Source organism: Phalaenopsis equestris, unplaced genomic scaffold (genome assembly GCF_001263595.1).
Source record: "Phalaenopsis equestris unplaced genomic scaffold, ASM126359v1 Scaffold199584, whole genome shotgun sequence".
NCBI lineage: Eukaryota > Viridiplantae > Streptophyta > Magnoliopsida > Asparagales > Orchidaceae > Phalaenopsis > Phalaenopsis equestris.
Genome location: NW_018219449.1, coordinates 201,325 through 228,759, shown reverse-complemented (window position 1 = coordinate 228,759; position 27,435 = coordinate 201,325). Strand labels below are relative to the sequence as shown.

The 27,435-nt window shown below is 34.6% G+C and overlaps 1 protein-coding gene across 3 annotated transcripts; it reads left to right on the top strand.

The window, feature by feature from the left end:
• The first annotated feature begins 436 nt into the window (after positions 1-436).
• On the top strand, positions 437-21,285 carry LOC110035747 (dual specificity protein phosphatase 12). Of its 3 annotated transcripts, none has more exons than XR_002295170.1 (7): positions 437-1,119; positions 6,094-6,146; positions 6,254-6,318; positions 6,410-6,488; positions 20,136-20,441; positions 20,778-20,982; positions 21,089-21,285. XR_002295170.1 is itself a non-coding variant. In XM_020740031.1 (6 exons), exons 1-6 carry the CDS (start codon positions 710-712, stop codon positions 20,930-20,932), a joined length of 1,068 nt encoding a protein of 355 aa, XP_020595690.1. In that variant the 5' UTR covers positions 437-709; the 3' UTR covers positions 20,933-21,123. The 3 variants fall into 3 exon arrangements, 1 of the variants encoding a protein (XP_020595690.1); XR_002295169.1 differs by having other exon boundaries at positions 21,058-21,285; XM_020740031.1 differs by having other exon boundaries at positions 20,778-21,123.
• The last annotated feature ends 6,150 nt before the right edge of the window (positions 21,286-27,435 follow it).

Below are 27,435 nucleotides of genomic sequence, written 5' to 3'. Positions count from 1 at the left end.
TCATTTTAGCCATGGTCATGCTGGATCCTTAAGCCCTTTTGTCCTCCAGAAATACATTGTGGGGGGTTTTTATGACCAATTTGAGCTGCAAAAAAGCCCTAAATGGCTGGATTGGAGCTTGCAAACATTAGAATGGTCGTAAAGTTCACCCTAAATCGAGGAACTGATGACGATCGACGGTAAGCGCTTCTGAGCACGACCAAGATGAGATGAACCTTCAATCTGGTGCATAAAGTGCCCGTTGATGGCTCTACAGACTCATTAAGCTATGAGAGGGTTCTTAAGCATGTTACACACTCCCATAATATCGAAATTATATCAAATATATGTGACATAAAAAATTGATGCCAACACTTCAATAAAAATATAATATACCTAAAAAATTTATAAATCGACGAATACTTCAATAAAAAATACGGAATATAATGATGCTAATGTATAGGGAGTTTCGTTATTCTTTACATTTTAAAATGAGCCCTAATCGGCGGTGCGCATTCGCGGCTTCGCTCTCGCGTAGCAGATAAGTTGACCGGCGCCGGCTTTGTTCGGGGTGGGTAGCCTTCGGAAACTGCTCATTTCATTTTTCATCGCCATCACCCATTCCACACTCCGTCTCCTCCATCCTTTTCGTTGAGCGAAGCCCTAGTTTCGTTATCTATATTCCTTCCACACTCAAAGCGTTTGGGAGGACTCCGTCGAGGCTACGACGATGTACTCGGTCCGCGACCGCCTCTACTTCGGTAACATCAGTGCTGCCGCCAAGGTTCTTCAGAGCGGCAGCGCCGAGATCACTCACGTTCTCTCCTTGCTGAGCTCCGCTTCTATCTCCTTCTTCTCTGACTGGCGTGCAGATGTTTCGATTCGCACCCAGGAGGTGCGGAAGGTGTTCGCAGGAGAGGCCGGCCAAGGTTTGGCCAAGAATTCCCTGTCGCCGGAGAAGCTCCTATATGTGCTAGAGCACGCTGGCCCGGGTCTCAAGCTCTTGAGAATGGCGGTGCCGCTACGGGACACGGAAGATGAGAACTTACTGGATTATTTGGACATTTGTCTTGACTTTATAGACCAGGGGCGGAAAGATGGGGCTGTCTTGGTGCATTGCTTCGCGGGAGTTTCAAGAAGGTATGGAGCATGATGAATTTCGGAAATATTTTTTAATTTTCGTTATATTGCTTCTTAATCTTCTAAATATAGTCAAGTGGAACTTTTGAGCTTATGTTTATTTTAATCTTATATTTAAATGTTGATAGCGTTCATAGTATGCTTTAATTCCTTCTACTGTTGCGCCCTAACTTTTTTTGGGGCCTTTACATGCATTTCACCCAATTCCTATGTATTTACATAGCTAATACCTAAAATTTACTTTTTATATGAATACCACCCAAATCTTTCATATCACTTAAAAAATGCCAATATTTTAACTTATCAAAAGTGAAATGCACTTTTTCATGCATGGGTAAGATGTCCTATATGTAAAAATTGTTGCTTAGATGTTAGAAATGTAAATACACCGGAATTAACTGTTATGCGTGGAAATCTTCCTTTATTTTCCTTTTTTCATAGCATGACGACTTGATCTTCTTGAGTTCGTGCTTGAGCTAGAATTTTGTGTTTCTATCTATAGTGAACTGTAGGATTGATTTTTATATTGTATTTTAAGTTATTTATTTATTTTTTAAAATTACTGTGCCTCACAATCTTTATCAACAACCTCGATCGAAGCAAGTGGCGAGGAAGCTGTTGTCGAGCGTCACTGATCGAAGTACGGTAGTTGTCGAGCAGCCTTGATTGAAAAGAATCATCAAGCACCCCTAATCGAAGCAAGGGAGTTTTCGACGCCATCTGGAGTTTCAACTCGAGCAAGGGCACGATCCAGAGTTCGGTACATGGCTTCCATGCAATCTTTGACGTGATCCAGAGTTTCGATTTGAGCTAAGGGACGATCCAAAGCTTCAACTTCAGCTAGGCACGATCCAATGTAACTTCCACGCGATCTCCCTCGGGATTCAGAGCTTCAACGTGAGCTAGGGGACGATCCAGAGCATCAACGCGAGCTAGGGGACATTCCACGTGTGTGGATTAAGGGGTTAGACCTTCGTGGTTTGCCCTATTTATTTTTAAATGGGGTATTTACATACATACCATCGAGTTCCTATGCATTCAGTAGATTAGTGTGTGAGATATGTAAATAGAATTGTATGCTATGGGTAATGCATGTAAATGCTCCATTATCCCTTTACTATATATATATATATATATATATATATATATATCTATATATATATATATATATATATATTAAATGTTTGTAATTTTTGCAATTGGATTATTAGGATAATGGCTGCTATAAGTGTCTCTAACAATCTTATAGAGGATGAAACAAAGCTTTTATTGGCATATGTCACCAAATTAGAGAAATTGAAATTAATCAGAATAAGAGGCAATGTAGAATTTTAATGTTATTTTTGTCAATAAAAGTTCAAGTGAATATATTCTAGGGTTAGAGCACACTTGCTTCAACAATCTGAAGTTGATCTTTGAGCATGCTCTAAAATAAATTCGACACAGTTTCAAGAATTTCAAAATTTGGATGCTGATGGAGATCAGAAAAAGAAGATTGTCGCATTTAAGAAGGTTTCATTTTTTTTTCTTCCAGACAAAGTGTTTCTAATCAGATGTATAGCTCTCAGTCAAATGTGCATTTATTTAGAACAATAAGGTTATAATTATAATCATAAAAAAAAGAAAAATGTCGGACAATAGTGCTGTTGAAAGAGCATTTAATTTACAAGCTAGAGAAAATTTACATGAAGAAATTGCTCACAAGTTTTATTTTGTAGCTCTTTCATTTCATTTGACAAGAAATCTATATTATTTTAGTGTGTTCTCGTATGCAATTAACAACGCAATCACTAGATATATTCTTCCTTGTCATAATCTAAGAAGAACTATCTTGCTTTAAAATTAGAGAGTATATGTTGAGAGAATGTTTGAGTCTATAAAAGAGATTAGAATGAGAAAGGAAACCATAATTTTGATGGTTGGACAGATGTTCAAAGAAGACCTCTCATTAATTTATGACCGTTATTAACATTTAATTTGCTAACTAGAGATCATTTACATAAAGAAATTGCTCACACATTTTATTTTACAGCTATTCTATTTCATTTGACAAGAAATCCATATACTATTTCAGTTCATTTTTATATACAACCAACAACACAATCATTAGATATATCCTCCTGATTATAATCTGTCAAGAACATCTTGCTACAATAGGGGAGAGCACATGGTGAAAGAATGCTTGAGCTTATAAAGGAGACCTGGAATGAGAAAGAAGTTACCATAACTTGTGATTGTTAGACATATGCGCAAAAAGACCTCTTATTAATTTTATTGTCATTACAAAATCTGGATTAATGTTTATAAAAATTACTCACCCTGAAGGGGCATATAAAGATAAATTTTACATTGTCAATGAAATTAAATAAGTAATTTTGGGTGTAGGTTCAGATAAAGTGGTTCAAGTAATCATTAATAATACACCTATTTGCAGAGGTGTAGGAGCATTGATTGAGGCTCAATATCTTTATATTTTTTGGATTTCTTGTTTTTTTTATACATTGGACTTAGTATTTAAAAATATATTTGCTTCAATAAATATAGAAGGAAATGAGGTAATTTACGAGCAATGTAGTTGAATAATTGACATTACAGAAAATATCACTTTTATAAAAAAATTGTTATGATTCATTCAATGAGATTATCAATATTCATTGAGTTTGTAAAGATGAAATCGTTGGTCATTGCAGAGACGCGTTTTGCATCAAATATAGTTATGTTTAGGAGATTCAAAGCAATCAAATAAGGGCTACAACTAATGGTAATCATTGACAATTGGAATATGTATCGTGAAGATGATACAACAACAACAAAATCTTTATCCCACTAAGTGGGGTCGGCTAAATGAATTCTTTAGACAATTGTATAAAAATGATCTTAATTTGTTAGAATTAAGTAGATATAAACAAGACAAAATTTGCGAAGGAAAAAAATCTTAGATGATGTGAGGTGGGATAAAATTAATTATATTTTTGATTTTACAGAATCTTTATATGGCATGTTAAGATTGGCTAATAAAGATAAATAGTCTCCACCTATGATATGTGGGATTCTATGATAGAATAAGGTGAAAAGTACTATATATCGACTCGTGGGAAAGAGAGACAATGAAGACCTGAATTTTTATTAAATTGTACATGTAATTTCAGTAAAATGATGGAATAAAAACAACACTCCTCTTCATTGTTTAGCTCTTTCTCTCAATCGAAGGTATTATTTGATTCGATATTTATTCTTTATTAATCAAAACTTCTATTAATTTTTATTTTGTAAGTGCATTTATTCTTAGCTATTATAATCATGCTTGGCTAAGTGAAGCTCCAACTCGTGTTGCTTTACATAAGATATAGAGATATCAATTGAGAGTAATAGATGTTTAAAGAGGATTTTCCTAAATATTGAAGAAAGATCGATTGTTAATTTTTTTCATTTAAGTGAAGCTCCAATTTGTGTTGCTCTACATAAGATATAGAGATATCAAGTGAGAGTAATAAATGTTTAAAGAGGATTTTCCCAAATATTGAAGAAAGATCAATTGTTAATTTTTTAGATTTAAGTGAAGCTCCAACTTGTGTTGCTCTACATAAGATATAAAGATATCAATTGAGAGTAATAAATGTTTAAAGAGGATTTTCCCAAATATTGAAGAAAGTTCAATTGTTAATTTGGTGTTTGTTAATTTTTGGTGCTTTCGCTGATCACGACTCCCTAATTTTTAAGTTTTATGGATGGAAAGACGTGGTGGATGATTTATGGAGCAAGTTCTCTACAACCGTGTTTATCTTCTTGTTGTGAAAGAAACTGGAGTACATGTTATTTTGTCAATTCACTTAAGAGTAACAAAATCACCCCACAATGAGGTGAAGATTCTGTATCTTCATACCAATCTCCGTCTTCCATCTAGGAAGAGCCTGGAATATTCTTAGGACACAAAATTTTGGGATGTTGGTGGAGTTGTCTTGGCCACAATGAATGATATTGGAATGAGCCATTCTTAGAAATGGTGTTTTTCGTTGATGAAGGTGAATGTGCCATTGATGACAATGATTAGGGCAATAGAGCTAGTAGTGATGATGACACCATTGTTGAATGCATTGACTCTAATTAGTGATAATTATATTATTATATTTTGACATTTTGCTAGTGGATGACATTGGTATTAAGTGTTTTGGTAATTTTTTGATATTTTGAATGGAATATTGATATTTTTAAAAATAATTTCTATCATTATAAAATTTTCTTAATGATTCCATTTGTTATTTTTTGACTGTCTTTAATGGAAAATATTAAAAATATATATTTATATTAATAATTTATTAAATATGAAAAACGTGTCTATGCTGCATTGTGTTTTATTTTTAATAGTTTTGCCATGTCTTTGTATAGTACCGTGTCCTATCTGTGTCGCCATGTCCGTGCTTCATAGGTTTTCTGATTAAACATTTTACTTTGTTATTCTGATTGTGGCATTGGTTCAATATATCCTTTACTTCGTTTTATTTTTTGGTGATTTATATGATGTTTTTGAACTGATGCGCACGGTTGATAGGTTTTTGTTATTTTTCTTGCTTCTTTCTTTATGTACAGGAGTTGGTAGACAAGCTGTTAGGGCAAAACAACATAAACGATAGTTATAGATGATGAGGATTTCTGGCTAAAAGCATGATAGTTGTCAAAATATTTTTCAAAATTTTTGAAAGAGTTGATTTTGTCGACTGAGTTGCTTGATGCAAAAAAATTTGGATGTAGTGCTATAGTTGGTTTTTGTGGTCGTAAAAACATGAATTTGCTGTTAACATCACACAAGTGAGCTGTTGTAATTGTATCACATGCTGAAAATTGAAGAATTTCAAATGTTTTTTTTTTTCTTGAATTGGGAATACTGTCTTCAAGGTTTCTTGACAGCTTTTTTTGTTCTTCTATCTACTCCATCTTCACTACTGATTTTTTTCTGCATTCTTGTGTTTCCTGCAGTGCTGCTATCATCACGGCATATCTGATGAGATCAGAACAAAGATCTCAGGAAGGTTTGGAGAATTCTTTTTTTTTTCTAGTAAACATATAAATTAAAAGCAGGGTTTCTTACCTATATCATATATCCTTGTTTTTTCTGTACTGGATTGTTGTGTTTCAGATGCACTGGATTCTCTACGGAAATGTTGTGAGTTTGTTTGCCCAAATGATGGTTTTCTTGAACAGGTATTATCAGTTTTATCTTATGTATTGGTGATGCAGGTGCTCATCCGTGTTTAGCAGAATTTTGACTGACTATTTCTTGTCGTGACTACAGTTAAAACTATTCGAGGAAATGGGTTTTAAAGTAGATACTGCTAGCCCCTTATACAAGCGGTTTCGCTTAAAGGTATTGGGTAAGTTTATTGCTGTCAGATTTATATCTTTATGAGCTTTTTATATGGTACTGTCTCTGGTTTTGTAATCTTGCATCCTTTTTAAGATGTATTTATATAAACTTCGATGCATGATAATTTTCTATGGATGTCATCATGAGTTGAATGTAGTAACCTCTCTCTTAAGTTCTCACTAAAACTGTCATCAAGAGTATTAAACCTTCAAGTTTTCATGGCACAATTAATTTTTCCGTTTTTAAATAATAGATACCTGGAAAAACTTGACAGTAAATACATTTGGCTAAAATTTGTCGTCACTATCAAATAGTGAAGTTAGCGCCTGTTTGGGGCAGAGGCGCGGCGCTACGCGTACACGCAATTCTGCGTCATTTGGGGCTGCGATGGCAGTAAAACATCGCGGCAGAATTTTCCGCGTTTTAGCGAAAACACGTGCTGTGGGTTTGACCCCGCGACCCGTGCTTCTTCGTTACTTTTTTACTCGTCCTTCGCGTTTTCTTCCCCGCTCCCCTCTCGTGCCCCAAACGGATTATTCTGTTCGAAGAACTCGGAATGGATTCCCGGCTGTTGATGGCGAAAGAGCGGGTTCCGCTCCTCAGCTCACTCTCGCCACTGATCAATAGTAGTAGCGGTGGCGTTGCCTCGGCAGAGGACGGGTAGATTCTTCCCGACCACCACCACTCCCCTCCCCCTGCACCTGTCATCTCTGTGAGCCATTCAGCGAAGCCCTTCGGTCCAAACCAGCGGCTCGCCTCTCTTGACGTCATTCGCGGCTTCACAATTGCTGTAATTTTTATAGAATTGTATAGATGTTTATTGCAATCTCTAATATCCTGTAAAATTTCAATGCCTTGCTTCTATGCAGCTCATGATTCTCGTAGACAATGCCGGCGGAGTAAGTCAATGGTGATGATAGAAATAAGAGAACTGAAAAAGGATTGTATCTTAATCAAAACTTCTTTATAGTTTTAAGTATATATCTGCCTATATAAGCAAGAGTGGAAAAAAATAAAAATAAAAATGACAGTCTCCTTAATAATACTAATGCAACAATAATAAACAGTGTAGATTTCTATTATAAGTAGTTATTATGTGTGATAATTTAGATGTATGGTAGCATTTCTACGAAAAGTTGCATATAAGATGTCATAATTTGAGTTTGAAAAGAACAACGATCAGAGATGAAGTAGTCGAAGGTTCTGTTGTTTGAATATTATTAAATGTAATTTTTGAAAGTGTTTTTTCGTTTTTTCAGCAATCTTGATACTCATTGTTAAGTGAGGTATATATCTAGTTTTTTGTACTATTATGAACTGAATTTTTACTTATGAAGTATCAAATATATGGTTGTTACAGTTTTGTTATAAACAAAATTACTACATAGGGGCAAAACGATCTTTTGTCCAGAAACAACCTCCGCACAGTTGTTTTCAAACTGTAGAAAACAAACAACCAGCTAGTTTTCCCGCTGCAGCTTCCCCGCAGTAGCTTTCTGGGGCAGCTAAACAGCAACAGCTTATTTATAAGTTGCAGCTGCTCCAAACAGAGCCTATCTTTATGATAATACTATCATCTTACTGCCACCACAAAAAGTTAAGGATATTATTACCACTTGCCACCTTAGAAATCAAAACTGTTATAATAATCACGTTACGCTAGCTTCTTGGGATTCATGAGGCCTAATTTGATATATCTCAATTTGAACTTTACATTGTCACAATCTTCATATTTAGGTTGAATAAAGATAGAATGCTTTGTATTAGCAGAGCAGAAAACTAAATGTATAATATTGTAATTTTAGTGCCTGTTTTATCAATAACTATCACTATGTATTTCAGAGGATAAAATGATGTGTAGTTGAGTTTAAGCATCTTGGTTCTACCTTATAAAAATAATTGAAATATAGCTTTTATATTTAAATCTTGATGGTTAAAATGGAAAAGTTATTTTGCATGCGATAATTTACTATAATATAGATTTAAAGGCTATGTAATAAAATTATAGTTTTTGTCTTGTAAACTACAAATTATGGTTAGAATGTATTGAGAACTATAATGAATGATTGGATCAGAGGAAACATTGGAGTATCATCTATTGAAGATAAATTAATGGAGAATATACCTAGATAATTTGGATGGACAATGAAGGGTGGAAAATGAATGAAGATGTTGGGGAGATAAATTATTGATAGAGGGTTAACGAGTGAGAAGGGTAAACCAATGTTAACTTTGAATGCTTCTAGTGTTTATGAACTTGAATATAATACTTCCAAGAAGTGTACTGTATAAAGAGTATTTCATAGTGACATGTTTTTGAGGACTCTATAATTTTGAATTGAGGTTTATGCTAAACACCATAATCTATTAGTCTTGTTGATCACAAAAGATAATTATTAGTTAAGTTAATTTTCAAACTGTATTAGTTGTGATTGCTTTCTGCATGGTCCAATTTATTGCGACGGTGTGGAGAGATGTTGCGTACAAAGTTGAAGTGGGAGGAATCATGAAATTTTTTAACAAAGTCACATGTTTCTTTCATTTTGATTTGGTATGGACCTTCGTTCATTTAATTAGAGATGGTAGCTAACCCATCATGACCGAAGTATTATTATCCTCGGTCATTAGTTACTTCATCCAAGGGTATTTCATAGATTAGGGATAGAAAATTTTTTCAAGTGTGTCAATTGTATAACAAAAGTTAGCGAATAAAGGTTGTGTTCTATTAAGTGCATCACATGGCTCACGTCTTATGGACTTGGCCATGGGTGATATCCAACCTTTTGCCTCATTCTCCAACTAAGAAAATATTTTTGGGATGACCATGTAACTCGAAGGGACTTGCCACATTCTTTTTGACATTAGACTTTTACGTGTGATCATATGGCTACATTGATTTGACATTAGATTCTTTTTAAGCTCTTGGTTGTCTTTGAACTTTGTCACCTCTGACAAGTTTCAGGCCTAAAGCACATGAGTTGCTGCTATGAGCACATAGCAATTGTTGTTGCTTTTTGAACATTAAAAGAAACACACACACACACACACACACACACATATATATATGCGTATATATATATGCGTACCTACCTACCTACGTACATACATACATACACATACTTACATACATACACACACGCAGACGCACAGACACACACACAATAAAAAAAACACACACACACACACACACACATATATGCGTATATATATATGCGTACGTACCTACCTACGTACATACACACATACACAGACGCACAGACACACACACACAGACGCACAGACGCACAGACACACACACAGACGCACAGACACAGACATACTGACATACTGACATACTGACATACTGACAGACAGACTCACAGACACACACACAGACATACATACATACAGACATACGGACATACAAACAGACACACACACACACATACACACAGACACACAGACAGATAGACAAACATACTGACATATAGACATACTGACATACATATATACAGACAGACAGACAGACATACATGACACACACACACACATACACACAGACACACAGACACACTGACAGATAGACAGACATACTGACATATAGACATACTGACAGACAGACAGACAGACAGACAGACAGACATACAGACATCACACACACACATACATACAGACACACACACATACACACACACACATACATACAAACAGACGCACAGACATACAGACAAACACACACACACACACACAGACACACATATAGACAGACACACACACACAGACACACACACACACAAACATACATACACACAGATAGACAGACAGACACACACACACACAGACATACATACACACACACAGACACATCTAAGGATTGTTTTTATAAATCTAATACTCTCCCTTAAGTTGAATCTGTTAGTTGACCACTTAAGGGTACAAAAGGAACACAAGTTTCCTGGACTCAATTGTTTTTTTAATGAAATATTAGTCAATCTCCACATGCTTGGTACACTCATTTGTGAGCAATGTTGTTGTCGGTTTTATTATTACATACACACACACAGACACATCTAAGGATTGTTTTTATAAATCAAATACTCTCCCTTAAGTTGAATCTGTTAGTTGACCACTTAAGGGTACAAAAGGAACACAAGTTTCTCTGGACTCAATTGCTTTTTTAATGAAATATTAGTCAATCTCCACATGTTTGGTACACTCATGCTAGATTGAATTGTGAGCAATGTTGTTGTCGGTTTTACTATCGAATAGCTACAGCGGAACGAAGGTTGACATACAAAATTTGCGGAGTATGATGTGTAACTAGAGCTTCTCATATTCCCAATTACATGGATTGGAATTCAACTTTAGAACTGCACCGGACAACCAAAAATTGTTTTTTGTTTTTCCACGTAACAAGATTGCCCCATGAAATGAGCAATACCCTGAGGTGGAACGTCGATCATGAACTAACCTTAATCAATCATCATCTATATAAACATCAATAGATCGAGAGATGTGATAAGAGAAAAACAAACCTGAGCTCAGTGTATCTTTTAAATAATGGAGAATCCGATGTATAACTTGGAGATAGTGCGCATAGGGGGCATGTATGAATTGACTTATTATATCAACTGCGTGACGTGACATATATTGTGGGGGCGAGGTAGATGACTTTCTTCACAAGACGCTGGTGATGAGTCTTGTTGATATGCACAACATTGGGAATGTAAAATAATTTTCCATTCGGATCTATAGGGACAACCATTGGTTTTCACAAAGGAAGGTTGTTCTCCGTCAATAAATCAATCATATATTTGCGCTGAGACAGACAGATTCCCTGAGACGACCAATCTACTTTCATGCTTAAGAAGTGTCAGAGAGATCCCAAGTCCTTCATTTCAAAGGACTTAGCAAGAACATCTTTCAAGGATTCCAATGCTGGTACATTGTTACCTATAAGAACAATATTGTCAACATGGACAATAAGGATTGCTACCTGACCACTGGAGGATTTTCAGAAGAAGAATCAGTGATCTGATTGAGCCTGAGTAAAGCCATGGTCCACGACGACCTTTGTGAACTTGTCGGACTAGGCCCTTGGGGACTGCTTTAGCCCATAGAGGGACTTTTGCAGCATGCACACTTGCTTTCTTGGGGCAGTGGAGTCAAAAGCTAGGAGGGAGAGACATGTACACCTATTTTGTAAGCTTTCCATTTAAGAACATATTTTTGACATCTGGCTGGAATAAAGACCAATCCAGTTTCACCGCATGAGACAACAAGATTCGAATAATGTTTAACATATCAGTTAGAGCAAATGTCTTCTCATAATTAACTTCATAGGTATGTGAGTACCATTTGGTGACCAATCGTGCATTAATGTATTCAAAGGATCAATCAGAGTTGAATTTGGTGCTAAAAATCTATTGACAGCCCACAACTTTCTTACCCCTAGAGATCAACGACGTTCCATCGAAGGGCATTTATCTCCTCCATTACTGTTGTTGTTCAGGCTAGTTCAACAAGAGCAACCTCAGTAATAGCTTAGATCTAATGGTCTGTCAGGGCAGTAGCAAATGCTCTGTGGGTCGGTGATAAACTGCAGAAAGTGACATAGTTTGCCTAGACTAAAGGGAGCATGCTAGATTGAGTACCTTACTCGGAAAACTCACCTCCTCATTTGGAGGAGGGATCGTGCTGAGGATGTCGCCTGGAGTGGAGTTTAGGTTCTGTAAGGAGGTAACAGGCTCCAAAGTAGGAGCAATGGGACAGGTGCACTGAGTGTTGACACGAACAATGGGAGGAGGAGGTGGTGCACTCAACGGAACAGAGAACTCAATGTTGGGAACAATGGGGGAAACATCCATAGGAGTATGATAAGGGACCGTGTCTAAAAACTCAAGCTCCCCCTCACTTGGCGTTGAATTAGGAAGACAATAACACTTACATATATTTTGTTTGTGGTATGATCAAGACATTGATACCCCTTTTGACTTGCAGAGTATTCTAAGAAGATATATTTTATGAATTTGACATCAAGTTTATTCCTAATGGGGGCAACCCAAAAATCTTGTGAGCTAATGTGGAGAAGACTCGATTGACAGAGAAGCATGACATCAGGACAACTAAGGGGATTCAGAGTTTGTAAATTTTGGAGGGGACTCTATTTATGAGATATGTGTCAGTCAGAATTACATCGTTTGAAAACCATTTCGGGATATTGGATTGAAACGTAATGGAGCGAGCAACGTCAAGGAGATGACAGTTTTCTCTTGTGAGTTAATGTGGAGAAGACCTGATTGGTGGGGAAGACAACTAAGGGGATTTAGAACTCGTGAATTTTGGAGGGGCTTTAGATGGCAGTCGGAATTGCATCGTTCGAAAACCATTTGGGGATATTGGATTGAAACGTAATGGAGTGAGCAGCGTCAAGGAGATGACAGTTTTCTCTCTCGACTATCCCATTTTGTTGAGTTTCCTTACACGAACTATGGTGGAGGATGCCCTTGCTCATCAAGAGTTCACCCAAAATAAAGTTGAAAAACTCACGATTATTGTCGGTCTGAAAGACCCGAATTGGAGTTTTGAATTTAGTTAAAATGAAGGTGTAGAAATTTTGAAAAGTGATAATAACTTCCGATTTGTCTTTTAAATGTAGACCCACGTCATTCGAGTGCGGTTATCTATTAAAGTTCAGAACCATCATTTATTGTAGATGGGAGTGCGAGAGGTCCCAATATTTCACTGTGAATGTGTGAAAGGAACGAAAGATGTGTAAGTGTGGGATTGTGTAATAGACCCGATGATGCTTGGCTAACTGACCGTCTCACAATTGAGGTTTGAAAAATTTTTATAAGAAAACATAGGAGGATATAAATTTTTTTAATATTGGAAACTAAGATAACACAAACAATAATGCAATAACATAATGAGTCATTCAATGACTTAAGATAAATTATAACATCTGAGTGGCGTGTTCTTACTCCTTACGCTTCTTTTAGAAGTAGTAGAGTTCAGTTACCCTCTTAGCAGTTCTAATTATCCTCCATGAATGACAATACAGAAAAACACAATCATCAGAAGAGAAATTAGCAACACAATCAATACCATTCATCAACTTGTTGACAGATAATAATTTACATTGCAATAGTAAAATATGTAAGATTGACTCCAGAGTTAGACCGGTCGTTAGTACAATCAACCCTTACCAACAGTGAAACTAAATGAGTCATCGACAATTCTGTAGTATCTTTTCCACAGCGCAGATAATAATTCAAGAAAAATTGCGAGCATCCAGTCATGTGATTCGTGATACTTGAATTTATAATCCACGGACTAGAGGAGGAATACACTGTGAGAGCCATTGGAAAAGTACCTTCTCAGATGTGGGAGGTCGACAGTCCCGCAAAAAATTGATTGGCTCCAAAAAGCTTGATTGATTACTCCATCTGGTTTTTCAGAGATTCAGAGGATTCCGGGATGTTCCGAGTATGAGTCATTATATAGTCGGACGTCGCTGTGAGACCCTTTGTAGCAGAGGATTTCATTAAAAGTTTGCATGCCGGTTTACCGTGAAGTTTCCAACATTTGTCCGGTGTGGTTGGGTTTGTGACAGTAATCACAAGTGCGGTGACGGGTCTGAGTTGGCATGGACAATGGTGAGTACTGTTTGAGATCAAGACGGATGATTTAGCTGGAGTAGAAGTGCCGAGCATGACAAGTCTCCGACTCTCTTCTTGGCAAATCTCGGTGAAAGCAGTGCGAAGGGATGGAAGAGGGTCCCGACCAAGAATACGGCCCCGGACATTGTCAAGGTCTTTGTTACAGTAATCACAAATGCGGTGACAGGTCTGAGTTGGCATGGACTATGGTTGAGTACTATTTGAGATCAAGACGGATGATTTAGCTGAAGGAGTAGAAGTGCCGAGCATGACGAGTATCCGACTCTCTTCTTGGCAAATCTCGGTGAAAGCAATGCGAAGGGACGGAAGAGGGTCCCGACCAAGAATACGACCCCAGACATTGTCAAGGTCTTTGTTAAGGCCAAACATTAATTGAAAAATACAATCATTTTCTACATACTTTTGGACGTGTAGTTATAATAGAGATCTCATTCCATCTATAAGGACACCAAATCATTGTAGTTCTGGGTCATTGTCCTCGATCCTTGTTTTGCTTCACGGATCTTATTGGAAACGTCATAAAACTTGTTGGAATTCCCTACATTTGAGTATGTGCCTCGAACTGTAGTCCAGAGGCCACTGATAGAAGGAAGAAACATATGCGGACAACCAACTGCATGTCCATGGAGTTAATCATCCACGACATGACCATGAAGTTCTCCACTTCTCATTGTTTATACGCCAGATCAGTTCTAAGAGGTTCACGATTCATTCCTGTGAGATAACTGAATTTCCTGCGTCACTTGACGAATAGAGACACTTCTTGGGACCATTGAAGAATTAGATTTCAGTTTATAGGTAGTGATTAAGAAGTTCATGTGGTTTTCCAGTCCTCCTGTCTGTGGAGTGATTGGGATCGGTGTCGATTCTCTAGTGGACTCAAGTATACCTTCAGAAGGAGGCTCGGTAGTGGAGTTCGTTTTGATTCTGACAGAGCTATAGGAGATGGTGGGTTGTCGAGACAAAATCTCGGTGGCAGGGAAAAAACATGACAAAACTTTGCAGGAAAATATTTTTTTTTGCAGCGATGCTGGATAGCCCTCACGACAGACTTCTGGAGGAGACAACCACATTGAATAATCCTCATGGGAGACTGCTTCAGTGAAAATTGCAGGAAATCTTCACAAGTGACAGCTATGCGGGTTACTGCTTAAGGGAGACAGCTACATGGGAGAGTCTTACAGGAGCAGGAGTCTTACGGGCTAGGATAGTTGGGAGAGCGGGAGTCTTACAGAAGAGTTTTCACGGGAGCGATTGGGAGAAGGAACAAAGACAGGAGAAGGAACCGACTGCAGTGAAATTTGCAGGAGTAGTCGACGACTAGGGTTAGAACCTGTCTCTGATGCCATGAGAGATTTGGGAATAGAGTAGGATGATATTATTGATAGCAGGAGGGGTATTTAAACCCAATTACGATTGACACAATTAAGGAAAGAAATAAAAACATAATAAAATGAATATGAAAGAAATAAGAGAGAATAAAACAAGCAGGAAATATATATGAGGAAATAAAATTAATGATAAGTAATAATGAGTGGGAACTACTGTTATAAATTTATTAATACACACACACACACACACACATTACATATATATATGTTCGTGTAGGTATGTATATGTACATATACATATATATGTACCGTTCGTGTAGGTATGTATATGTACATATACATATACATATATATGTACACACACACACACGTACGTATATACCTACTTATATGTGAGACCGGTGAAGATTTAGTGTGATTGATTCTTAGAGTTGAGATTTCTCATTAGCTTTTTGGGAATTTGTCGGGCCTTTTAGACCAAAGTCTCCAAGTTTTTTGTTGGATTTGAGAAGCTTCAATAAAGATTGGTCCCTCAAGTTTGGAAACTCAAATTATTTTACCTAGTTTCGTGCAAAGCCATATCTTTTTATTTTTGATAATTTTGGTACTTTGTGGAAGTCCTTTGTTCAATTGATTTTTTTTTTATCTTAGAATAAGCTTCTTATATTGTTGGGGAGTCTTTTTTTTAATCTTAAGCATGCTCTACTGGAGCTCGTCAAATTGGAGAAGTGCTATTTAGTTTGTTTAATGGGTGTTTCTTGGATGACTGTCTTATGACTTATTGAACAAGATGGTTGTTAGGGATAAAACCGTTCATATAGAATCTTGAGTCCATCCTAAGAATGTTCACCATTTGTCCATGTGAACAAGAATTTTTGCGCATCAGTGTTCTCAATTTACTAGGGTTTTGTGAACTTGTAAGTCCTCATTGCTTAATGATTGAATCTTTTGACAAGCTAGAGATGTTATTTTGTGGCGCCCACCCCCAACCACCCATGACAGTTAGCCGCACATTGTAGCAGAAAATAATTTCTGACGTGGCGCACCAGCACTTGGATAGTGCAACTGTGCCTGCAGTACGGTTCCTCTTTCTTTTGATTTAAATTCACAATTTTGAGAGATGAAAGAAAGACTCTCATGTGTGTTTCTCTTGACAAGTTTCCTGTGAAGAAAAAAAGTGTCAAAGAGGAGGATTTCGACCTGCATTTTTTCTTTTGAGATCAAGAGGAAGGTCTGGAGCAAAGTACTGCAAATCAGTTCATTGTAGAATGGAGATCTGAGGGAGTGTTCTGTGCATTTCTTTTTCTTCATAGTGGAAATTTTTGGTGTGGCTCCATGGTTTTTTTCATTTCTCTGATTTTTTCACGTTAAATTTTGGTGTGCTTTCTTCGCAATTGTTTTGTTGTCTTTTTGTTCAAATAATTTGTTCCGAATTCTTCAAATCAGTGTGATCCTATTCCACGATTTTTTTTTATTCTAATTGGATTGAAGTCCTAGTAGAAGTATAGGGAGTTTTCTATCATCCCAACAAGTGATTGAAACTTGAGAGCCTCGTATGATAATGAGAACTCATATTTGAGTTTGGAATTTAGTGTTGTCTTCTTCATAAGGGATGTAGAGACTGTAATGTTGGTTAATCTAATTGAGATTGATCTTTACCCACCCCCATCATCATGAATTGAGCTTTTGAGGATTTATAATCTGATCTGAGAGTGAGGGTGTTCATTTTTGTATATTATTCATTTGAATTTATTGGGGGAGTGGTTGTATAAATGATTTTGATGAATCATTCGGCTATAGATTTCAATAATTTTATTGATCTTTGGGGTCAGTAAGCCCTGAAGAGTATTTTTATTTTTAATTTTGGTCCAAATTTTTATTCAAATGGACTTGACTTTTAATAAATGTGATCATTGGGGGAGTTGATCCTTGTAGAGTATCCTCCTTTTAATTTTTGGACGGAGAAGACATTATTGGCCTCTTTGACTTCTATTTTTTGATAACTACTATCATTTAGTGCTGGAGCCTGGGAGCAGTATCTTTGAATTGGAAAACATTTCTTTGTCTTTTGTGGAAGTGTGGACTGCGACCTTTATTATGATTTCTGTTAATTGTGTCCATCATTTTGGTGATTTCTATACAATTCATATTTAGAAGTTCCAGATTACTTTCAGATTTCATCGGGTGTTGCAGAGTGAGAGCATTGATGTGGGATTAAAGTTGGAAGTCAAGATAGGATTTGTGTTTGTTTAATTCATAAATTCTAGCTCATAATGTTTGGGTTGTGCTTTTATTTATAAGATTAAAACTCAAGATCTATATCACCTCATTTCTTGTGATCCTAGTGAAATTATTATGCTGGCATGCCAATTGAGGTAACAAATTCACTACATCGATTCAACCATCAAAATCATTTATCTGTTTTTTTGTAAGTTTTTTTTTTGTTTGATTTAGATCATATATGGTACCTCTTGAATGATTGAACATAACCACCTTGCTATACCTCCATCACTTGATCGACTATAATCAAATGTTGTGGTACCGTTTCTCGTATAATAGCTAGATCGACCAGTTTTTGGGGAGGTTTGATTTTCTTGCTTTGAATTGTTTTTGGGCCATGGTTTGTGTCAACTTTTCCTTCGGCAGGCAAGCTCGTATAATGCAAATAAATCGTGCTTCATCGTTACACACACCCATTTTTTTATAGATTTTCCATCAGTTATAGTGTATGCATGCTTTATTTTGCATGAGTAAGTTGGGACTAAATGGTTCTAAATAGATTGAGAATTGAGGTCACTTGAATATATTATATTGAACTTATTTATTGCGTCTACCTAAAATTTTAAATTTTTTGATATTCTTGTTGATATTTTGAATTTTCTATCATATCTTGTAATTTCATAGAATATTTTTTTCACTTATTGTACTTTAAAAAAGAACAAATGTTTTGTTAAATACCTCTTTTAATTGAGTGCACAATGCGATGCTCATTGATTGGGTACATGTGATTTAGTAGCACCTTATTAATGGGATGAGAATTTGTTCCGCATGGCCAAACATTTATTACAACCGGACCACATTTTAAATCAAAATATCACATAATTCCATCTTGTTTTTCTGTCAAATCAACCAAAGGCTATATGGCCCTATCAACCTTTCAGGTGAGTGTGACATGGTCACATGCATGAGCCTAATATGGAATTGGTTGATAAATATATGAATACAAAATTATAGGTCATTCTGAACACCATAGATTTTGGGTTTGTATTTTGTATTGTGAGAGGAGATGTCTTGCTCTACCTTGTTGTATCTTAACCTTATTATTTTATCCTATTTCTTAATGAGCACTCCTTTCTACACAACCAAATAAGCTGATTTATTTCTGTGTTTATTTTGTTACATTTTCTTATTTTTACATGTTCTTGGGTGCATTTCACGTGCTTTGTCCAAAAATCTGCTCTTTTTTGTCCTTGTTAACTATACATTGACTTAGGTTTGTCACAATTTAAATTGGAGCTTATGAGAAGTGTACTAGGCTGATCAATCACACAGAAAAATATATATATTTTTTGTTGTGAAAAAAAGTTAACACCTAATGCATCACCTAATAAGAATGGCTAAAAATTAAAATGACCCGAGCTTTTTTGGATAAATGATCGACTCCAATGCTTTTTTTCGCTTCGTCATTGCCAAATAAGCAACTTCATTGAGAAATCTTGGCGTTCTGTAGTCTCTTATTTTACTCTGATGAATGGCTTAACTTGGAAGTTCATGTCTTTGTTATTGACAAGCTGCATTCGATTAGGTCTGTGGATAAGTATATGTGGAAGCCATCTTAGTTAAGCTCATATCTTGCTATCGGCAAGCTGCGTTTGATTAGGCCTGTGAATGTTCTCATGTGGAGCCCTGCTTATCTTGATTTGTGACATATCATAGAGTCAATATTGTTTTATTCTGTCTCCTGCCCTTGATATAGCTCAAAAAACCATAAAAGTCATATGAGTAGTTTGGATAGTGGGTGGTGTTGGTGGGATGGGGCGGCACTATATTCGCAGCTTAGAGAGTTATTCTATCTCCTTCAGCGAGTGGTGTTATGTTGAAACTTAGCATGGACTGAGCTTCCTTATCTTCTTGGACTGAACTTCCTTATCTTCTTGTTTGTTATGCATTATAGAACTCACCTTAAACAATCAGGTAATATAATCTTAGAAAAGTAACGATTCATGGAAGTAGTGATGACTTTATCATACATTTAGTTTACGATTATGTTTTCCTAAATCTTAAAATTGGATTAGTTTTCACAATGACAAAATACACTAATAGTTACATAGGAACGATGATACCTTCAAGATGAATTAATTGTGGATAACGCTCATTAGACTATTAGAGTTATTAAAGTCACTAATTGCGGCAGTTCAAATTTGGTAATCATAATTATAATCAGCTAAAAAGTATTTTAATGCAATGATATGAAGTCCCATGTCATAAAACCTAACTGAAAATGTCAATATAAAACTTTGTTATTCTATCATTTTCCATCATTTTTATTTTCTGGTTACTTCACCAATTGCATGGCCGTGACATAATTGCATCTAAAATAATCCAATAAGCTCTAAAGTCTTTCATTCCAATTGCGCCTTAATTAAGTTGAATTTTGGTCAGGCCATTCTTATAAGCTTGGAGAGAAGGTAGACAGCTCCATATTTGAAGAAGATCCAGGATCACTGCCAGAATCCAGTTCTAGCTCTACTTCCGAGTCTGCTAAAGAAAATCAGCGAAAAACTATTTATCGTTGTAAAAAGTGCAGAAGAATTGTTGCATTACATGAAAATGTTGTTAGTCACACGCCAGGAGAAGGTGAGACATGTTTTGAATGGCATAAGAGGAAAGGTGGAAACCCATTTAAGAGGTTTGATGAGGTTGAGTGCTCCTCTATTTTTATTGAGCCCTTGAGGTGGATGACAACAGGTATATTATTATTTATTCTTTGGAAGATTTAGGTGCATACCACTCAATTCCTATGTAATTACATATCTAACACCTAAACTTCAATTTTTACTTATATGCCACCTTAACTATGCATGAAAAGGTGTATTTCACTTTTTAAAACTCAAAAGTGGTATTTTTGAAGTAATATGAAAGATTTGGGTGACATTAATGAAAAAAAATGAAAGTTTAGGAGTGACATATATGTAAATAGATAGGAATTAGGTGGTATATATATAAATGCCCCTTATTCAATGGAAGATTTACCCTGAACTAAATCAAAGTCTTATCATACTGGTTTTTATTTGTGGTCTGCAGTTGAAGAGGGTGCTCTGGAAGGAAAATTATCATGCATACACTGTGAAGCACGCTTGGGATATTTCAATTGGTCAGGTATTCAGTGCAGCTGCGGCAGTTGGATTACTCCCGCATTTCAACTACACAAGAGCAGGGTTGATATTTGCAGTCTGTAGTGCTGTACTGTACAAAAGCAACTTTTTGGAACTTTTAAAACATCGGAAGTGTAAGATAAGCAATAAGTTTAGCTTGAGTTTGCAATCATTTGAACTTGTTGTTTAATGTCAGATCTATTATTCAGCTTCTCAACTGAGTTGTACTCCTGAATATAGTGTATTCAGCAGAGATTCTGAGCCAGTATGAGATTGGGAAGTGATTCAGGTACGCATCTTTGTTCTTGCATTTGTAGAAGTACGTACTCTCGCCTGCGGTAGGCATTGATATCTATGTTTAGCATGCATAAGCAAGAATGCTGTTTTCACTTAAAAAATGTAGTTTTTTTTTTGTTTTCTATAATGTACAATATTATTGGGGAATTTTTTTTTTTTCTAAAATGTACAATATTATTGAGGAGTATGCTTTATAATAAGTGGTATTTAGTTTAACCTTGTTCTTTATGTATCTTGAATCAGTTAAAACGTTTGATTAGATGAGCATAATCATTTTTCTCTGTATAAATGGGAATGTGCTGGGAGGGGATAACGACGGAACTCACTGGTAGCATTTGTTGGCTGCATATAGGTAAAGAAATTTAAGTTAGCTTTTCACGGTTTGATATTTGCTTAGACCCTATTTGCGATCACTTTCTTTCTTTTTTTTTTTAATTTATATTTTATATTTTATCTTTGATTTTTAAATCTTTGTTTATTTTGCTTAATATAATTTTCACATGTTTTATTTTTTATTTTAAAAAATAAAGTAACTTGTTTTTAAAAATATTCAAAGGTCACTTTCTGTTTTTTAGTTTTTATTTTGTTTTAGGAATTTTTTTTTGTTTTTTTAAACGTTAAATGAAAACATATTTGGTATTCATTTTAATTTTTTATTTTCAGAAGGCAGAAACAAAAATATATATATATTATGGATTCGTTTATAAATATTTGTCCATATTTTTAAAAGTATATTATTAATTATAAAACAATTTTCTTTCTTCAATTTTCAAATGTTGTAATTCAACTACTCTAATATTTCATTAAAGATGTCTTACGCATGATTTTAAAAAATATAACAAATAATTTGAAGCATCTAAACAAAAATAATTATGCTCTTATAGAAATATAAGATAAAGAATAAAAAAGATGTGTTTTTACACAATCAATATGATAAGAATCCAACATTTGCATGGTTATAATGCTTGGAAAATCTAATCCTCCAAACAATTGATGAATGACAGTTAATGAGTAAGCTCAATGATATGGGTGACTCCAAAAAGCTCTTGCAACCTGATCAGGAGTGAGAGCCATCTACTACAATCGAGATTAACTTTAATCTTAACGATACTGTGTGATATACGAGTTGATGTAGATGTTCTTTCTTTAGCAATTATAAAATTCTCATTTTCATATATTTTAAATAATCTATTTTCTATAGTATATGATCTTATAAAATTATATAGAGTAAAAAAAAAACAATTATAATATGTCCTTGTGAATAATTAAAAATCTTGCTTTGAGAATTTCAAAACATCGGTCAATAATGTTTATTGAAAAAGAATGAATATAGTTGAAGACTTCTTCCATTTGAGGTTGAGTGCCCTATTGATAATTATGTAGGTGATATTTTAATCCTTTGTATGGTGATAAGAAAGCTGGCATGTTGGCATATCTTGAATTAACTAGGTAATTTTTGTTTTATTCTCACCATCTGAATATATATATATAGCTTACTAAAATCAAACTTTTCATTCTGTGATTTAAAAATTGCTTGATAAAAATAAAATTAGTATTATGACATAAGAAATTTAATTCACATTCTAAAAATGTTTTAGTATTATTTATTGTTCTTCCCAACAAGATGATACCTAAGTAAATATCATATCAAATGCATATGCACATATTATATTTTGAATTAGCTTCTTATGTATTGTTCGATGTATACTTTACTCTTTCATAGATATAAATGTAATTATATGCGTTCAATCAATTGTACAAACACAATCCTATTCATATAACTTATGAGTAAAGAATCATACTTGAAATCTACAACAACAACAACAACAACAGCAACAACAGCAACAACAAAGCCTTAATCCTACTATGTGGGGTCGGCTACATGAATCCTTTTTCTCTATTGTGTCCTATTTAGTGTCATATTTTCATTTAATTCTAATAAATTAAGATCATTTTTTTATACAATAAGCCCAAGTCTTCCAAGGTCTACCTCTGCCTTTCTTAACATAAGTTGAATCTAAAACATCTACTCTCCTAATCAAATCATCAGATGGTCGACGCTTAATGTGACCAATCCATCTAAGGCGACTTTCTCAAATTTTTTCCGTCACGGGAGCTACACCAACCCTATCACGGACATAATCATTTTACATTTTGCCCCTAGTGTAAAGCCACTCATCCACCTAATTGTTCTCATCTTGGCAACACTTAACTTAGTATTGTGCTTCTCTTTTAAAGGCCAACATTCAACGCCATAGAGCATTGCAGGTCCCACCATCGTCTTATAAAATTTTCCTTTCAGTCTAAGCGGTACTTTTCCATCACACAAAAGGCCCGAAGCATTCCTCCATTTCAACCAACCAACTTGAATTCTACTTTTAACATCCCCATCTATACCACCATCGCATTGAACAACAAACCCGAGATATCTAAATTGTTCACACCTTTTAATAATTTGATCATCCAAAGTTACACTTCTGTCACTAGAGTTACTACTACTAAAATTACATTCCATGTATTCAGTTTTAGTTCTACTTAAATGAAGGCCTTTAGACTTCAATACTTCAGATCACCAGATGAAAAAATATATAAAATTCAATATATATTAAAAAAGATAATATTTTGAATTATACTTTCGATCTGAGGAAAATTAATCTTAAATTATGAAGGAATAATTATGTCAGTTTCTAAGTGCATGATAAATTGTCTTCAATGATGTTAAAAAATGACGTGAGATTGTCTCCAAATAATTTTCGAGTCCCATAAGATCTTTACTTTTCATCAAATGCACATTTTTGAAAAACTTGAAGTTCCATTTTGTAGTTTTCATAACAAGGAGTTGGATGACCTTGAAGTATCTCAACTGCTCTTGATTTTGATAACTTGAAGTTTTACATAGTTCTTTGATCAAATAACATTTGTTGTAATCATCAACACGTATAGAACAATTGCTGGCTCAAATTCCTCATCATAATCACTTTCAAAATCTGAAAGTGAATCCAAATTTTCACCTACAATTAAAATTTATATTTGCATTTTTGATCATCCGGAATTGAAATTTTAAATTATTTATAAATAAATACAGATGATATAATTAAAATAAATATAAATGAAGCCCTAAAATAATCAAACATAATGACATTTGGAGTGAAATAACCTGTATGAGTTGCCTATAATGATTCATATCAACACTTGTCATGTACTTCGTGTCATAATCCTTCAACACACTATAACTATATTAATGATTATGGCTTCTTATGGCATCCATATGAATCTAGCGGTGATAAGCATTGCTGAAAACAATAAAAAATACTAGGAATTTTCCACAACTGAAAACTCAGCTCAAGACTCGTTCCATAACCTGTGGTGTTGCTATCCCAATTATCATAAAATGTAGCTTTCATTATGTTTTTTAAGTTTAATGTCTTTGATTAAAAGTCTAGATATAAATTTTTTGAAGACTAAATGGTGAGCTAATCCAAACTTTGACTTCGAAATGTTTGAATAGTATTACATTTATCAACCTGTTCAAATTTTTGAACAAAAATTATTTGATGATGATACTGTTGCTAATGCTAGTGGTGTTGTGCTGCATTCTGTTGATCTGTTGCTCTAATTGTATGATCTGTACATCTAGCATGCTTATTTGCTATAAAGTTTGATTTTAGTGTAGAGAAAATGAGAAGCATACATGTGCTTTGTTATGGGATTTATAAAATATATCTTTCTGACAAGGGAAAGCTATATTAAATCTTCACAGTTTTAAATAGTTCCTGCCATTTTATAAATACCCTGAATTTTTTTTTTCTTCAAGTAAAATACAGTTTGAATCTAGTTATAATACTATAACAACTTGTAACTTTAAATGAACCTACAGTTTAGAGGAATTTAGAATGATTACAGATGGAATAATTGAAAGCTGCTAACCATTCAGAAATTAAGTAATTTCTTAATCTTATGTTGTCTAAAAAATTTGCTTGAAGCAAAATAAGTAAAAATCAAGTAGTTCATTAACACCTATCAAGTTCAAAAAATATAATAACTACAATAAATAAACAAGACAAGCAATAATACAACAACAACAACAACGGCAACATGCCTTTATCCTACTAAATGGGATCACTTTTTTTTTTTTTTTTTTTTCATTATCACCTATAGAGTGTCAAATATTCATTTAATTTAAATAAATTAAGATTGTTATTTATACAACATGCCCAATTCTTTCTAGGTGTACCTTTTACCTTTCTTAACATAAATCAAATCTAAAACACCTACTCTTTTAAGTGGGTCATCAGATAGTCCACATTTATGATGACCAATCATCTAAGGCAACTCTCAATCATGTCTACCACTGTAGCAACTCCATCCCTTTCATGGATATTTTTGTATCACATTTTGTCTCAAAGTGAAGAAGCATTTATCCACCCGAGCATTCTCATCTCAGCAATACTTAACTTAATTTTATGCTTCTCTTTTGCAAACCAACATTCTAGGTCATAAAACATTGCACTCAACACCATCTTACATAATTTTCCTTTAAATTCTAAGCAATACTTTTCTATCACAAAATAGGTAAGATGGATTCTTGCACTTCAACCATCCAACTTAAATTCTAGTAATAACATCCACATCCACATCATCATCATCATCACTTTGAACAATAGACCCAAAACATCTAAAATGTTTACTCCTTTTAATGACTTTATCCCCCATAGTGACAACCACGCTATTAGATCTCCTACTATTTAAATTATAGCCCGTATATTCAATTTTAGATTTACTCAAACAAAAGCCTTTAGACTCTAAAATTGACCCGTATAATTCAAGTCTCTCATGAATTCTTTCTTGTCATATCCACAAGAAGAAAATAATAAGTGAAAAATATATTTCAAGGCACATTCTTCTGTAAATGTCTAGCAAGAACATCCATAACAAACTTGAATGGAATGAATCCAAATTGACTTTGATGATTTTTCTATCACATCGCAAAATATATTCAATTACCCTCTCCCATAATTTTAATGGACGACACAATAACATAATATCTTATTGCACAATCTAGTGCATCATCTTTATTTTTAAAAATAGAATTAATATACTAAGTCTCCACTTATGAGAAATCTTTTTAGTTTTCAAAGTAATATTTAAAAGTTTAGCTAGCTAAGAAATTCTCAGATCTCATAAATATTTTGACACTTCTATTGGAATATTATCATATTTTATTCCTTTTTTACACTATATTTTCTTTAAAACCACCTCAACTTTTGTTTTACTAATGTGATGACAGAAATAAAAAAAAATTGTTATTATTTATGATATTAAGTTCACTAAAGTCGGTTATGTTTTCAAAATTTTTATTTAAAAGTTTATCAAAATATTTTACCCACTTTTGTTGAATATCTTTATCTATGAAAAATGTTTTTTTTATTTTCATCCTTAATATAGTTTACTTGAACTAAATATTTACTTTTCTTATTTTTATGCTTAGTTAGTTTCTACATTTATCATTCACCCACATTAAAATCTAATCTATTATAAAAATAAAAAAAGGGAGAGTAACATCCCTTTCCACATAAAGGGAGAGTAACATCCCTTTCCACCACAATTGTAGCAACCGAGGGCCTCAAACAATTAATAGTTGCTTGGTCTATTTTCATGGGATAACCAAAGATAGCACTTAAAGAGTAAAGAACTTCTATATTAAAGAGGAGAAGTTTCAAACCCGGAAATCTGAATCAAAAGGGAACAATAGGAGGTTCTTCATTTGGATTAAAATCAGTAGACATTTTAAGGATCTTCATGTTAACTTTTTCATTTGTAAGACTTTCCTCTCCAATAGTATTGTATAATAAAGTTCTCTCTCCAATCAAATCATCAGATGCCTCCCATTTATCAGCCCTACACTCCAACTACCAATAAATTTTAGATCAGCAAAAAATTTCCGGATTACCCTTAATCTTGGATTGGCAAAGGTGAATTTCCGACTAATGTATATTTCAGAGGATCTACAAGAGCCATAGTTTCTTCTTCACAATAGAATAAGGATGGTTTCCCGATTTTCCTCGCTGCTTTCTCGATAAATCCATTATTCACCCCTTTGACCAGTTTATCCTTAAATTCCACAAGAAACAAACAAATATTAGCAACCAATGGAGTGGAGGAAATATTAACCCCCAAGGCCTCTTTAAAAGATGGTTGATTAAGGAAATCTCCCATCATAATAAAGAGCAATCAATGACGAGAGAGGAATAAATAGAAAGAATCTAAAAAATCAAATAAGATGTCTCCAA